The 14,529-nt window shown below is 44.5% G+C and overlaps 1 protein-coding gene across 1 annotated transcript in view; it reads right to left on the bottom strand.

Annotated features, from left to right (window-relative positions):
* PAPOLA (poly(A) polymerase alpha) overlaps positions 1–10,988 on the bottom strand; it is a gene marked incomplete at its 3' end in the record, with an annotated part of 73,359 nt that extends 62,371 nt beyond the window's left edge. Inside the window, exon 1 of the mRNA XM_080707625.1 lies at positions 10,878–10,988. Within this exon, the coding sequence (XP_080563751.1) occupies positions 10,878–10,885 (8 nt within the window). The 5' untranslated portion in view covers positions 10,886–10,988. The remainder of the gene's footprint in view (positions 1–10,877) is intronic.
* Positions 10,989–14,529: the final 3,541 nt, after the last annotated feature.

Below are 14,529 nucleotides of genomic sequence, written 5' to 3'. Positions count from 1 at the left end.
GTAGTCTGCTGTCAACTTGGACCTGAATCTACCACAAAGTCGATACTCCTCTTAAATAACCAACCACTGACTGAACTGTACGATGCCTATCTTTTAGTCAATATTTCTTTTTCTAGTTGCTGGTGCTGTCTCAAGTCTTATTCAGAGTATAGTAACATCTGTCAAATATAAATTAGATTATCTCTTGCAATAATTCATGTTGGATCACTTCCTCCTACTTCCCTAAACTGCATGGCTATAAAAAGCTATGATTCTAATTCTGAAGACTAAATAAATATTTCATTTTCAAACTTTTGTTTTGTTTGCAGTACTAGGGATGGAACGCAGGGGCAGTCTACCTCCAAGCTACATCCCCAGCCCTATTTTTTATACTTTATTTTGAAACAGGGTCTCACTGAGTTGCAAAGGGCCTAAGTAGCTGAGGCTGTCCGCAAAAAGCAATGCTCCCGTCTCAGCCTCCCAAATGCTGGGAGTACAAGCATGTTGCCACCACACCAACTCATTTTCAAACTTATGCTGAATCTACTATGATTAAAATATACGTGTTAACCTAAGCATAACTGAATTCATGTCTTGGTTACTACATATATTCATTAATTAGCCAATAGTTGTCACTAGAGTTCTTCCAAACTGAAACGAAATAGGTGGCCCTCCCAAAAGCCCACCCATAAGGACCTTCCTCCCTTATACCATGTACAAACAGATTTCAGATAAAAAATATGTATCTAACTAGCCCAGCATGGTGGTGTATGACTGCAATGCCAGTACATGGGAGGCTGAGACAGGAAGATAGCAGGTTCAATGACAGCCTCAAGTGAGACTCTCATCAACTACATGAGGTTCTGTCTCAAAATAAAAAATAAAATAGGGCTGGAGTGTAGCTAGGAGGTAAAGTGCCCCCAAGTTCAATTCTAGTACCACAAAGTAAATAAATAAACAAGCAAGTAACACTAAAAAGCAGTTTCCAAATAGGAAATTTTTGATAAATGCTGAAGTCTTTCCCATGTACTACGCTGTCCAAGACCTGCCTCTAATTAGGATAAATATTTAGCTTCTGAGAACAGTGACATTTTTGTGAAATGACATTTTTGAGAAATCAGCATATGACCATTGGCTGTTTATTTTGGCTAGATATTTGTTTGAACAGTTTAGGCATCCAACTCAGTGAATATACATACACACACTAAACATGGGAGAGTGAGACAAAAGGATCACAGGTTCGTGGTCAGCCAGAGCAATTTTAGCAAGTAATCTAGAAAGATCCTATATTTCAGAAAAAAACCTGCCTTGTAATAACACTTATAAAGGTAATTTGAACAGCATAAGCTCCTATGATCTGTTAGCTGTAGTTTAGTGACCATACATCCAAAACGTCTACATGAACTTCATCTTTTTTTCTTTGTAGTACTGGGGACTGAACTCAGGGGCATTCGACCTCTGAGCTACACCCCCAGCCCCCCTTTTTTTAATGCTTTATTTTTGAAACAGGGTCTAAGTTGCATATGGCCTCACTAAGTAACAGAGGCTAGCTGTGAACCTGAGATCCTCCTGTCTCAGCCTCCCAAGTACTAGATCACAAGCGTGCCCCACCATGCCTAGCTGAAGTTAATTTTTATAGACATATTTTACTGTAACCATTTTAAATAAGCGTTAAGTGTGAAATATTCAACTGGCTGTGTTCATCCATAGTAGAATCTAAATTATTTCTACCATAATTTCAAAATATGTCATTACAAGGTATTAAAAGAAAATGAAGTTAGGTGTGGTGGCACACACACTTGTAATCCCAATACTTGAGAGGCTGAGACAGACAGGAGGATCACAGGTTCACCGACAGCCTCAGCTACTTAGTGAGGTCTGCTGCAACTCAGTGAGACCCTGTTTCAAAATAAAGAATAAAAAATGGGGCTGGGGGTGTAGCCTGGAGGTAGAAGGCCCCTGGGTTCCATCCCCAGTACCCCCCCCAAAAAAAAAAAAAAACTACATAAAAATCCAAATTTAGACATTCCTAAAATAGAGGTGCAAAGGATTAGAAGATATGCCAAAATATGGGCCCAAATTCCTATACAGCTTTTCCTTGAAAAGAACAGTATGTATCCCAGGTCTAGTCTCTAAAGTGCCACCTCCATTTGTAAATTATCTCTTGACTGCACAGGTTCTAAAATCTGACCCTTCTCATAGGAATAATACAAAACAATATTCAAAGTTCTTCACTGGAGCCTTATATGCAATTTCAGTAGAGCAAATTGGAAGCCTCAATACCCATCAATATAAGATTGGCTAATTAGTTGGGAGTGGTAGCGTACATTTATCCCAGTATGTGGAAGGCTGAGAATGGTGGATGTCAGGTTTGAGGCAAGCCTCAGTAACTTAGTGAGTCCATGTTTCAAAATGAAATAAATTTAAAAGCTGGGGGTATAGCTTGTAAATAGCATACTCCTGGGTACAATCCCCTGGTATCAAAAGGGAGGAAAGAATAAGGTAGTTACTACATGCAGTAGCATGAAAAGATATCCACAATAAGTCAGGTAAAAGTCTGGCATAGTAGCCCAAGTTTGTAATCCCAATACATGGGAAGCTGAAACAGGAGGATCACAGGTTCAAGACCAGCCTTGGGGCAACTTAGTGAGAATCTGTTTAAAAGAAAAGGAAAGGAAAGGGAAAAGAAAAGAAATCAGGCTGAGTGTGTAACTCAGAGGTACACTCAGAACACCCCAGAGTTCAGCCCCCAGTACCCTACACACACTATATTTACATATATAGACACACATTATTAAAAACATATATACTATTTAAAATATACATTATCAAAAAAGGTTAAAGGTTTTTTAAAAAACAACAGAATGTAAATTATAGCAGCTGGCATTTATGAAAATCCAAACACATTCCTGGTTAATGTGTCGAGTGTTTTGTATTATTCCCAATTGTTCTAACAATTCTATTAACTGTCTCCTTTTTACAGATAAAGAAATAGAAAAGGCGTGCCTAAAATGCTGTGTGTGGTAGCACAAGCTTGTAATCCCAGCATTTGGGAGGCTGAGACAGGAGGATCATGGTTCGCGGACAGCCTCAGCTACTTGGTGAGGCCTTTGCAACTCAGTGGGCTGGGGGTATAGCTCGAAGGCAGAATGCCCCTGGGTTCCATCCCCAGTACCCCCCCCCAAAAAAGGAAAGAAAAGGCTTGCCTATGAATCCAGCCACTTGGCTCTGCAAGATAGCATTGTAAATTTACACTGAGATGCCTCTGCACGTCTTTCACAATATGTACCCTTATATATTTTTAAACTGCTTACATAAATATTATATCCATATGCACAAAGAAACAAGCAAAATTGAGATAGGAAACTTTCACTTTATAAACTTGATTTGTTAAAACTATTTTTAAAAGTAAATTACTAATGGTGATGTAAAAATTGAAAACCATAAAATTCTACTCACCATTACAAACTCAGGTAGTGACAGCAATGAGGCTTATAATCACCCCCCAAAATCATTCCCTGGCAGCAGGGAGCAAGAAACAATTTAAAATGATAATGAGTTTTTATTATTATCTAAAAACTCAAGGGCTTGGGGATGTAGCTCAGTGGTACAGCACCAGCCTAGCATGCACAAAGCCCTGGACTCAACTCCCCAGCACTGCAAAATGAGAATGAGGGTAAAAATGAAAAACTCAAGTGTATGCTAATCAAAACACATTCTAAAGAAGTTAGATGAGCCAAGATCTTTTCAAATTTATTTTTCAATACAATATTCTGTGATTTAAAAACACAAGAGTCAGCCAGGGGTGGTGGCGCACACTTGTAATCCCTGCGCTTGGCAGGCTGAGACAGGAGGATTGCATGGGTTCGAAGCCAGCCTCAGCTACTTAGTGAGGCTCTCAGCAACTTAGTGAGACCCTGTTTCCAAATAAAATATAAAAAAGGTCTGGGAGTATAGCCTGGAGGTAGAAAGCCTCTGGGTTCCACTCCCAGTACCACCCCAAAAAAAACAACCACGAGAGTCAGGTGTGGTGGGGCATGCCCACCTGAAGTCCTTAGATACTCCAGTTTGAAGGATGATTACTTGAGCCCAGGAGCTTTACTCAAGCCTGGAATACACAGCAAGACCCTGTCCCCAAAAAATAAAATAAATAAATAAGTAGTAAATCCAAAGCCAATTATATTTTATTTATTGCTACAGAAAACTGCTAGCAACTTGATTTTCCCAAAAGCACCCTTTTCTCATGTAACTTATTTTTGTGTATAGTACTCATTAGGCCAAAGAGGAAGGAAAGACAGTACTAAACTCAGGAACTAAAGATGCTTAAGGAGGGTATGATGGCACATGCCTGTAACCTCATTATTTGGGAGGCAGAGACAGGAGATTCACAGGCTTCAGCCAAGCCTCAGAAACTCAGCATGGCTCTCAATTTAGGGAGACTTGAGACTATCTCCCAACAAAAAATAAGATAGGGCTGGGATCTGTGGGGGTGTATCTCAAGAGTAGAATACCCCTGGGTTGAGTCCGCAACAGTATTAAAAAACAAAAACAAATCCAAAGATGCTTAAGATATTCTATGTTCTGTAACTGGCTGCAGTGGTGCATGTCTGTAATCCCAGTACTTGGGAGGCTGAGACAGCAGGACCATACAGGTTCAAGACCAGCCTATACAATTTAGGGAGATTCTCAAACCTAGCAACTCTGTTTCAAAACAAAAAATAAAAGGGGTTAGAGGTATATATCAAGAAATAAAATGTCTCTGGGTTCAATCTCCAGTAATTACCCCCCCACCAAAAAAAGATAAGTCTCTTAAGGAGAATCACAAATTTAGTCTGAAATCCAGATACTTAATAAGTACAAAGTAAAAGCATAAAAAATATATAAGGAAACAAAGACAGGACTGGGCATGATATTGCATGCATGTACTCTGAGTACTTGAGAGGCTAAGCCAGGAGGATTATAGATTAGAGGGCAGCCTCAGGAATATGACTCTCAGCAAGCCAGCAAGACCCAGTTTAAAAAACAAACAAAACCAAAAATGATTGGGGGGTGTAGCTCAGAGGTAGAATGCCCCCTAGGGTTCAATCCCCAATACAACAGAAAAAGAAGCAAAGATGAAATCAGAGAGAAAAGGGGTAGTTTAGGCAGATGATCAAGACACAAAAAACATCATATCCCAGTTATATTTTCCCAAATGGTCATTTTATTTTGCATCCCCACTTATATACAACTCAGACTACTGATGAATCCCTGCCTCCTAACATCGGGCATATGAAACAAGATATGGCCCATGCTATCAACAGGATGAATTGTCTAAAAATTTATAGCTACTACTCAACAGAAAATAGTTAAATCTGAAAGCTTAATTTGTTAGTCTTCTTTGGAAGCACTCAGATAAGTGAAAATATTTAACATAAAATTTTACAGTACATGTTACTTGTTTAGAGGCATAATTCAGGTTAAACAAGGACTTGGGAGAAAAGGAATAAGGGCTCTCTCAAGTATCTCAGTGCACAATGTACACTAATTCTTAACAGAGAGGATGCAGTGCCCTATTCTCTGGGCATCATAGCAGCATCCTGGAGGCAAACATGTACCCAGGATGACCTATGTGCTGCGGACTAAGAAATTATCCTAGCCAGGCCAAGCATGGTGGCGCATGCTTGTAATCCCCACGCTTGGGAGACTGAGACAGGAGGATCGCACGGGTTCGAAGCCAGCCTGAGCTACTTAGTGAGGCCCTCCGCAACTCAGTGAGACCCTGTTTCAAAATAAAGAATAAAAAATTGGGCAGGGGGTATAGCTCAGAGGTCAAATGCCTCTGGGTTCTGTCCCCAGGCCCACAAAAAAAAAAAAGAAAGAAAAGAAAATTATCCTACCCATAGCTAGCCAGCCAGCCACCATGTGCTGTGTTAAGTAGTATAAAATACATTTAGAACAGAGCTACATTCTTGAAAATGTACAAGGGTCTGTTCAGCCAGTATTTAGTAAGCAGCAGCAGAGGCTCAAATGCAGGTGATAAAATAGTTTATGCTCAAGGAGAATAAAGCGTGATAAAGCACATGGCCAAACTACAAATTCAAGGTTGATTATGCAAAAAAAAGGGTGTCTGTTACTCAATTACTACAACAGCCAGGTTATTTTTCTTCCCTTCCTATGGGTATTTTCAACTGCCCCTTTGCCTTCTCTCTCCAGACTGGCTGGAAGAAAAAAGCCCCCAAATTGCAGCACTCCTGTATCACTTTGACAAGCTTTAACTTGATAATGAAGAAAATAAGAGAAGCTGAAAACCTATTAAAATGAGTAAGAAAGCCAGGCATGGTGGTGCACATTTGTAAACCCAGTATTGGGGAGTCTGAGACAGAAGGATGGCAAGTTCATGGCCAGCCTCAGCTTCTTAGTGAGGCCCTCTCCAACTGAGTGAGACCTTGTTTCAAAATATCGAATAAAATATAGGATTATAAAATATAGGATTGACTGCAGGTGTAGCTCAGAGGAAGAACATCCCTGGACTCAATCCCTAGCTCCACAAAAAAAAAAAAAAAAAAAAAAAAGAGTAAGAAAATACTCAAAAATATATTAAACCAGCCACAACGAAACAACTATTCTATATAATATGTATCAGTAAAAATATATTCAACCAGTAAAATATATATATATATTACTACAGGACATAGGATTTAAATGTTTCCAGATGACCAAAGTTATTCTATTTTTAACCCAATAAGTATTTCGATAAATAAAAATGTTATACGATATAAGCCTATAACCCAAAATTTGTGCAAGGTTTTAAGTAAACATCTACACCGGGTCACTAAAAATATCTACTAGGAGACTATATCCTAGGCTGCTTTGAACTCCTGGGTTTTCGATCCTCTTGCCTTATTAGCCTTTGGAGTAATCCCAGTACTTGGAAGGCTGAGACAGGAGGATCACATAAATTCAAAGCCACCATTAGCTACTTAGTGAGGCTCTCAGCAACTTAGTGAGACCATGTTTCTAAATAAAATATAAAATAGGTCTGGCAGTGTAGACCAGAGGTTGAAAGCCCCTATGCTCCATCCTGAATATCACAAAAAAAGGCCAGGCATGGTGGTGCATGCTTGTAATCCCAGCATTTGGGAGGCTGAGACAGGACAATCTCGGTTCAAGGACAGCCTCAGCTACTACTATACTATTTAGGAGGTCCTTTACAACTTAGTGAGACCCTGTTTCAATATAAAGAATAAAAAAAAAAAGGCCGAGCGTATAGCCTGGAGGTAGAATACCTCTGGGTTCAACCTCTAATACCGCAAAAAAGTTTCTGAAGATGGGCTTGGTGGTATAGGCTTGTAATCCCAGTATCCGGAAGGCAGAGACAGGAGAATTACAGGTTTAAGGACAGCCTCAGCAAGAAGCGAGACTGAGACGGGAGAAGGGAGAATCACAGGTTCGAGGCCAACCTCAGCAACATAGCTAGACCCTTTTTCAAAACAAAATAATAATCGCAATAATAAAGGGCTACAGGTGTACCAGCTTAGAGACAGAATGCCCCTGGGTTCAATCCTCAGCACCAATAAATAATAAACAAACCAGATGATGGAACTCAAAAATAAGCACTGTATTAGCTTACAAGTCAGATCAGACAAGTGCTCATCCTCAAAACCACCACTCCACTGTCCACAGCATGTTAAAAGGACAAACTCAAAGATCAACACTTAAACTGGGCGTGGTGGGCACACTAGTCATCCCAGCAATGGGAGGCTGAGACAGGAGGATCCTGCTTCAAGGACAGTCTCAGCCACTACTTAATGAGGCCCTTTGAAACTCAGTGAGACCTTGTTTCAAAATAAAGGATAAAAAATAAGGCTGGGGGTGCAGCTCGGAGGTAGAATGCCCCTGGGTTCCATCCCCAGCACTGCCCCCCCAAATATCAACATTTAATAAACTTATTTAGGGTTTAGGATGCATTTATGTATGTGTGTATATAAAAGTATATGGTAATGAGGATTAAATCCAGAGCCTCCACATGCTATGTATGCACTCTACCAAGTTACACCCCCAGCTCAAATTAACTTTTGTGTGTAGAAGGAGGGTTACTGGATACTGAACCCATGGGTGGTGTACCTGAGTCACACCCCTAACTCTTTTCATTTTTACTTCTAAAACCAGATCCTAAGCCTGGCGTGATGGTGCACACTTGTAATACCAGTATTTGGGAGGGTTACACAGGATGGCAGGTTCACAGATAGCCTCAGCTGTAACTAGTAAGACCATTCAAAATAAAGAATAGGACTGGGAGCCGGGTATGGTGGCACAGGCTTGTAATCCCAGCATTTGGGAGCCTGAGACAAGAGGAACGCAGTTCATGGACAACCTCAGCTACTTAGTGAGACCTCCGCAACTTAATGAGACCCTGTTTCAAAATAGAAAATAAAAAATAGGGAAGGGTCCCCACGCTTGGGAGGCGGAGACAGGAGGATCACCCAGGTTTGAAGCCAGCCTCGCTGGCTTAAGAGACCCTGTTTCCAAAATTAAAAAAGCATAAAATAGGTCTGGAAGTATAGCCCGGAGGTAGAAGGGCTTCCAGGAACCCCAGTACCACCAAAAAAGGGGGGGGGGGGGGGCAGGGGTGTGGCTCTGAGGTAGAATGTCCCTGGGTTCTATCCCCAGACCTGCAAATAAAAAAAAGAAAAAATAGGGCTGGGGGTATAGTTCACAGGTAGAATGCCCCGCGTTCACCCTCCAGTACTGCAAAATAATAATAAAAATAGAAATAAAAAAAATAGGACAGCCGGGCATGGTGGTGCTAGCTTATGAACCCAGTACTTGGGAGGCTAAGACTGGAGGATCATAGTTCATAAACAGCCTCAGCTACTACTGAGTGAGGTCCTCTGCAACTCAGTGAGACCTTGTTTAGAAATAAAGAATAAAAAATAGGGCTGGGGGTGCAGCTCAGAGGTAGAATGCCCCTGGGTTCCATCCCCAGCACTGTAAAAACAAAACAAAACAAAATAGGGCTGGGAGTGTAGCTCAAAGGTAGAATACCCCTAGGTTCAATCCCAGGTACCACAAAAAATAAATACATCAGAGTCCTACTAGGTTACCTACCACACTCTGGGCTCAAACCTACAATCCTACTGCCTCAGCCTCCAAAGTATTGGCATTCCGTGCATGTGCCACGAAGCCAGGATTCAAATTAACATTTTTTGCTCCACATTAACTTTTTAAAATTCATCATGTACTTTTTAAACTGTATTTAGTGAAAAAATACAGTGAATTGTGTATAATCTGGAGAATGATTGTTTCTAAAGTACAAGCAACATTACTCACCATTACTTTCACACCATCAGGGCACATGTCAAAAAAGGAAAAAAGACCTAACACCTCAGTGTTAACTGTCAGTTAACAGTGACACTGGTTACTCTCCTCTATGTCTTTTTATCTCAAGTATGATAGCCAGAATCAAACTGATGTAAATAATGACCTGACCAGCACAGAGAGGGCATGAATACTACTGAGTATTCATATACATCCCAAGACTACCAAAACTTTTGAAGTTTCACCACCATGGCTCTTAAAAAAGGGAACATCTGAATACGTCCTAAATTATACAGGGGACTGTATACGAAGTTTACACAAAATAGAGGTATTTGATCACAATGTTCCATGATTTAATCCAACTCATGCAATAAAATGTAAGCTAACAGTCATCACATGACATCACCCCAAACCTTTCTGTGAATTCCTACTAAACTGAAACACACTACAAAATCTTGGTCAGAATCCACTCTCCCGGTGCTGCTTCCACCCATTCCGTGAATGCGTAGATCAATTACCGGGAACCTCACAGATTTTAAGATTTTAGATTTGCACGTCCCAGTTCAAACATTCTCACTACAGAAATAATCTGAGGCCTCTGAATAAACGTCAGGGGAAGGCGAGTCAGGCTTGGACTTGATAAAGGACTCATGAACTCCTTTTCTACATTATGTACAAATCGACAGAGTCATTAAGGCTTCTGACGGAGTCTCGCCGGCAAAAAGGGTAAGAGCCAAGCACACACTCGTAAACGTACAGCTATTTAAAAAAATATTTTACAAAGTTGGGTCGACTTACGTTAGGTATTTAGAAACCATAAAACTTCTATCATGGACTTAATTTAGGCAAAAGTTCAAGTGTCAATGACACGCTTTGTTTTAGAACGAAGACGGTGTTTTCTCGCAAAGGGGCAATCTGTAACAAACGACCGGAACGCAGCCTCACAGTTCAGGCCGCTTCGCTGCTTAATGTAAGCGGAGCAAAAGCTGCGATCTACCTCCGACCGCAAGAACGAGCTTTCAACTTGTACCTTCAACATTCTTTAAAAAAAAGAAAAAAAAAATTAACTCTTGGGGGAGGGGAGTGATAGAGGCCTGGTGGGATCCGAAGGTAGAAAGTGAGCATGCTTCCAACCTACGATCAATGACGATCGCGAGGTGGGAGGAAACAGCCAACAGCACGAAGCCAAGTTACCGCGTCAAAACAAACCACCGCCGAGCGCGACGCGTCCCGGAAACGGGGCCCGGGCAGCGGGGCGCCTCGGGAGGGCTCGGCGGGGGCGGGAGTCGGGCCCGGAGCGCGGCCCGCCGCTCCCGCCCGCGGCTGGGACCCGGAGGCGAAGCGGGCGCGCGCAGGGGCGGCGGGCGAGGGGACGCGACCCTCGCAGCCAGCCCGAGCCAGCCGAGCCCGGCGCGGCGCCCAAGGGAGCCCGCCGCCCGCCGCCCGCGCCTCCGGGGTCGGGCAGCGCCCGGGCTCCCCGCGCAGAGCCCGCCGGCAGGGGAGACCCCGGCCCGCCCCGCGCCGGCCGCGCTCCCCTCCCCCCCGCGCCCCCGAGGCCCGGCCGGCGTGCGCGAGCAAACACAGCACAAATCACTCACAACGGCATCGTCTCCTGCGCCGGCACCGCCCAGTCACTTCCCCCCCGCAACCGCCGCCGCTGCCGCCCTGGGCATGATCCACTGAGGCGGGAGGGAGGGGGGCCTGCCTCGGCCCTGGGTCCTACCCCACTCCCGCACCCGCTCCCGCCGCTTTAAGCGCTTCTCCTCCTTCCCCTTCGTCCTAACATGGCGCCCGAGCGCTACCACAGCAACGTTCTAGAACCGCTGACGTCGCCACGCACGCCGCGCGCGCGCCTGCGCACTGGGGCCCGGGCGCCGCGCGGCCTCACGGGAAGTGTAGTCCGGAGCGCGGCCGCCGGCCCGCCGCTTTCACCCCGATCTTATCGGGCTCCGGCGGCGGGTGACGGGAGGCGGCTGGGAGCGGCGCCCGAGGCTCCGGGAGGCCGGCAGCCCCTCGGGCGGGGACCCGGCGTGCGAGATACGGAGGGGCGGCCCCGCTTCCGGCGCCCCGCGTAGACCCGCCTTTCCCGGCCCCGGGGCGGCGCTGCCGGGGGGCGGGGGCACCACGTGCTGCGCGCCGCGGGGTCGCTGCCGCGGGTTATAACAAGTTTCTCCGCCGCCTCGTGCTGGCGGGGAAGTGGGAGTAACGCCTATGCGCAGGGTGGTGGTGATGCCGGGAAGGTGCCGAATGCCGAGCCTGGCACGGAGCGCGCCCCAGTGCCGCCGGGACCCCCTTGCCCACCGCTGCCTTCCGCCCAGGCGGGCTCGGGTCCGGCGTGTCCGCCCACCACAGTGTGCCTCCGATGACTGGCCTTCGCGCAGCCTCGCAACAAATATGTATTGAACGAATGCACTTTGCAGGAGAGGATTGTGGTGACAGGGAATTCTGGAATACTAGCTAATTTTGCTTTGTAACAGATGGTGCACTGGAACTTCTCGGTGAGACCGTCGGTAACCACTGGGACTTTCGCAAAGGCTGGTTTCTGGCGGTCATCTCTCCTGAGGCTGTCTCCAGCCCTCAGCCCCTGTGTTTACGTAAGGACCTGGAATTCTACCTCCTCCCTAGCCCCCAGTAGGAAGCCTGAGGCAGCCCCTCCCTCCACCCCAGGTTCCTTCCCTCTTGAGATTAGAACTGAGATTCAACATTCCACGGTGTCTCACCGAAGGTTAATGGTGGGAGGGAGGGAGGGGGAGAATTGAATAAATCGGGGAAACACTTTAGCCAAAGTTCCAAATTCTGAGTAAGTTTATATGCACTTAACTGACGTAGGATTTCTCTTTTTCCATTCTAGCGCTAATGGCTCAACACTGAGATAGCCAGGATCTAAGCCTGTGCTATCCAGTTGTTCAGCTCTTTGAAACCTCTGGCTATTAACTACTTGAGTGTGGCTAGTGCATTTAAGATGTCCTGTACGGGCAAAACACGCCCTGGTTTTAGAGATCTTAACATAAATAATGTGAAGTGCCCTAGTCACAATTTACTGATTATGTGTTGAAATATTTTGGTTATATTATATATATATATATATATATATATATATATATATATATATATATATATATATATATATATTGGGTGGTACTGGGGTTCCTGGAAACCCTTCTACCTCCGGGCAGCACTCCCAGACCTACTTTTTATATTTTTATTTGGAAACAGGGTCTCTTAAGACAGCGCGGCTGGCTTCGAACCTGCGCGATCCTCCTGTCTCCGCCTCCCCAGCGTGGGGATTACAAGCGTGCGCACGCCCGGCGAGATTAGTTTTAATCTTGCTCTGGTTTAAGAGACCCTGTTTCCAAATAAAAAGGTATAAAAAATAGGTCTGGGAGTGTAGCCCGGAGGTAGAAGGGTTTCCAAGAACCCCAGTGCCACACACACACACACACACACACACACACACACACACACACACACAAATCTCCGCTGGGTGTTAAGGCACACACCTATAATCCTAGTACTTGGGAAACTGAGACAGGAGAATCACAGGCTCAAAATGAGCCTCAGCCACTTAAGCAAGACTCTTGGCAAACTACTGAGACCCTGTTTCAAACTAAGAAATAAGCCGTGAGTGTAGCTCAGGGATAGGGGCCCGGGGTTTAGTCCCAACTACCACGCATACACACGAAGTTGAAGATCTGAGATCTGGAGAAGCTGCTAATGTATGAAGGCTATGGTCTTAAAAGTTGCTCAGATGCAGGTGTGGTGCACATGCCTGTAACCCCAGTACTTGAGAGTCTGAGACAGGAGAATCACAAGATCCAGGACAGCCTCAACAAGTAGTGAGACTCATCAACCTAATGACACCTTGTTTCAAAATAAAAATAAAAAATAGGGCTGAGGGTGTAGCAGGGAAGTAGAATGCTTCTGGGTTCATTTCCCAGTACCACAAACAAACAGCTCCCTGGGCGTGGTGGCGTACTTCTGTAATCCCAGTGATTGGGAAGCTAAAACAAGGAGGTACTTCTGTAATCCCAGTAATTGGGAAGCTAAAACAAGGAGGATTGGTGGTTCCAAGACAGCTTCAGCAACACATCGAGGCTCTCAGCAACCCAAGACCTTGTTGCAAAACAAAACAGCAAAAGGGATGGGGGTGTTGCAGGGTGTCCTGACCCAGGCTTGTAATCCCAGTACTGGGGAAACTAAAACAGGAGGATCCCAGTTTGGGGCCAGCCTCAGCTACTTAGTGAGGCCCTCTGCAACTTAGTGAGAGACCCTGTTTCAAAATAAAGAATAAAAAATAGGGCTGAGTTAAGGCTTGGAGGTAGAATGCCCCTGGGTTCTATCTCTAATACCACCAAATAAAAGGAAAGAAAATTAGTAGAATGCCCCTGGGTTCAATTTTCAGTACTACACACACACACACACACACACACACACACACACACACACACACACACGGACTGAGGGTGTAGCTCAAATGTAGAATGTCTAGGATTACAAACCTGGTGGGGCACGTTTGTAATCCCTACGCTTGGGAGGCTGAGACAGGAGGATCGCACAGGTTTGAAGCCGGTCTTAGCTACTTGTTAGGCTCTCAGCAACTTTAATGAGACCCTGTTTCCAAATAAAGTATAAAATAAAGCCGGGCGTGGTGGCACACGCTTGTAATCCCCACGCTTGGGAGGCTGAGACAGGAGGATCATGCAGGTTCGAAGCCAGGCTCAGCTACTTAGTGAGGCTCTCAGCAATTTAGTGAGACCCTGTTTCCAAATAAAGTATAAAATAGGTCTGGGAGTATAGCCTGGAGGTAGAAAGCCCCTGGGTTCCACCCCCAGTACCACCAAAAAAAAAAAAAAAAAAAAAAAAAAGAATCCCTTGGTTAAAACAGGGAGGTCAGGGTGTAACTCAAAGACAGAATGTTCTTGAGTTCAGTCCTCAGCACCACACACAAAAGAGTTAATGACAATATGTACTAAAGATAGACTTTATGAATTGAAGAATCAGAACTTCTTTAATTCCTATTTTTCACTGCCAGGCATCTCAGAAGGTGGAGGGAAAAAAAGGAGATGGACATTAAACCTCTCTTTGGATTTATAGCTAGTGATTCAAGTAATTTTTGTTTCAGCCTTCTACAAGAAAAAAGAGATAGTTCTATAGTAAAACTGATTAGTGTATATTTCTAAAATGGGCTAGGCACCATTCTCCTCTGAAGACACAGCAAGGACTTAGATTCTTCACTTTTGCCTCAAATAT

This window comes from Muscardinus avellanarius, assembly GCF_963383645.1.
Source record: "Muscardinus avellanarius genome assembly, chromosome: 12".
Lineage (NCBI taxonomy): Eukaryota > Metazoa > Chordata > Mammalia > Rodentia > Gliridae > Muscardinus > Muscardinus avellanarius.
Note: the sequence above shows the minus strand (reverse complement) of the source record. Positions and strands in the feature narration are given on the sequence as shown.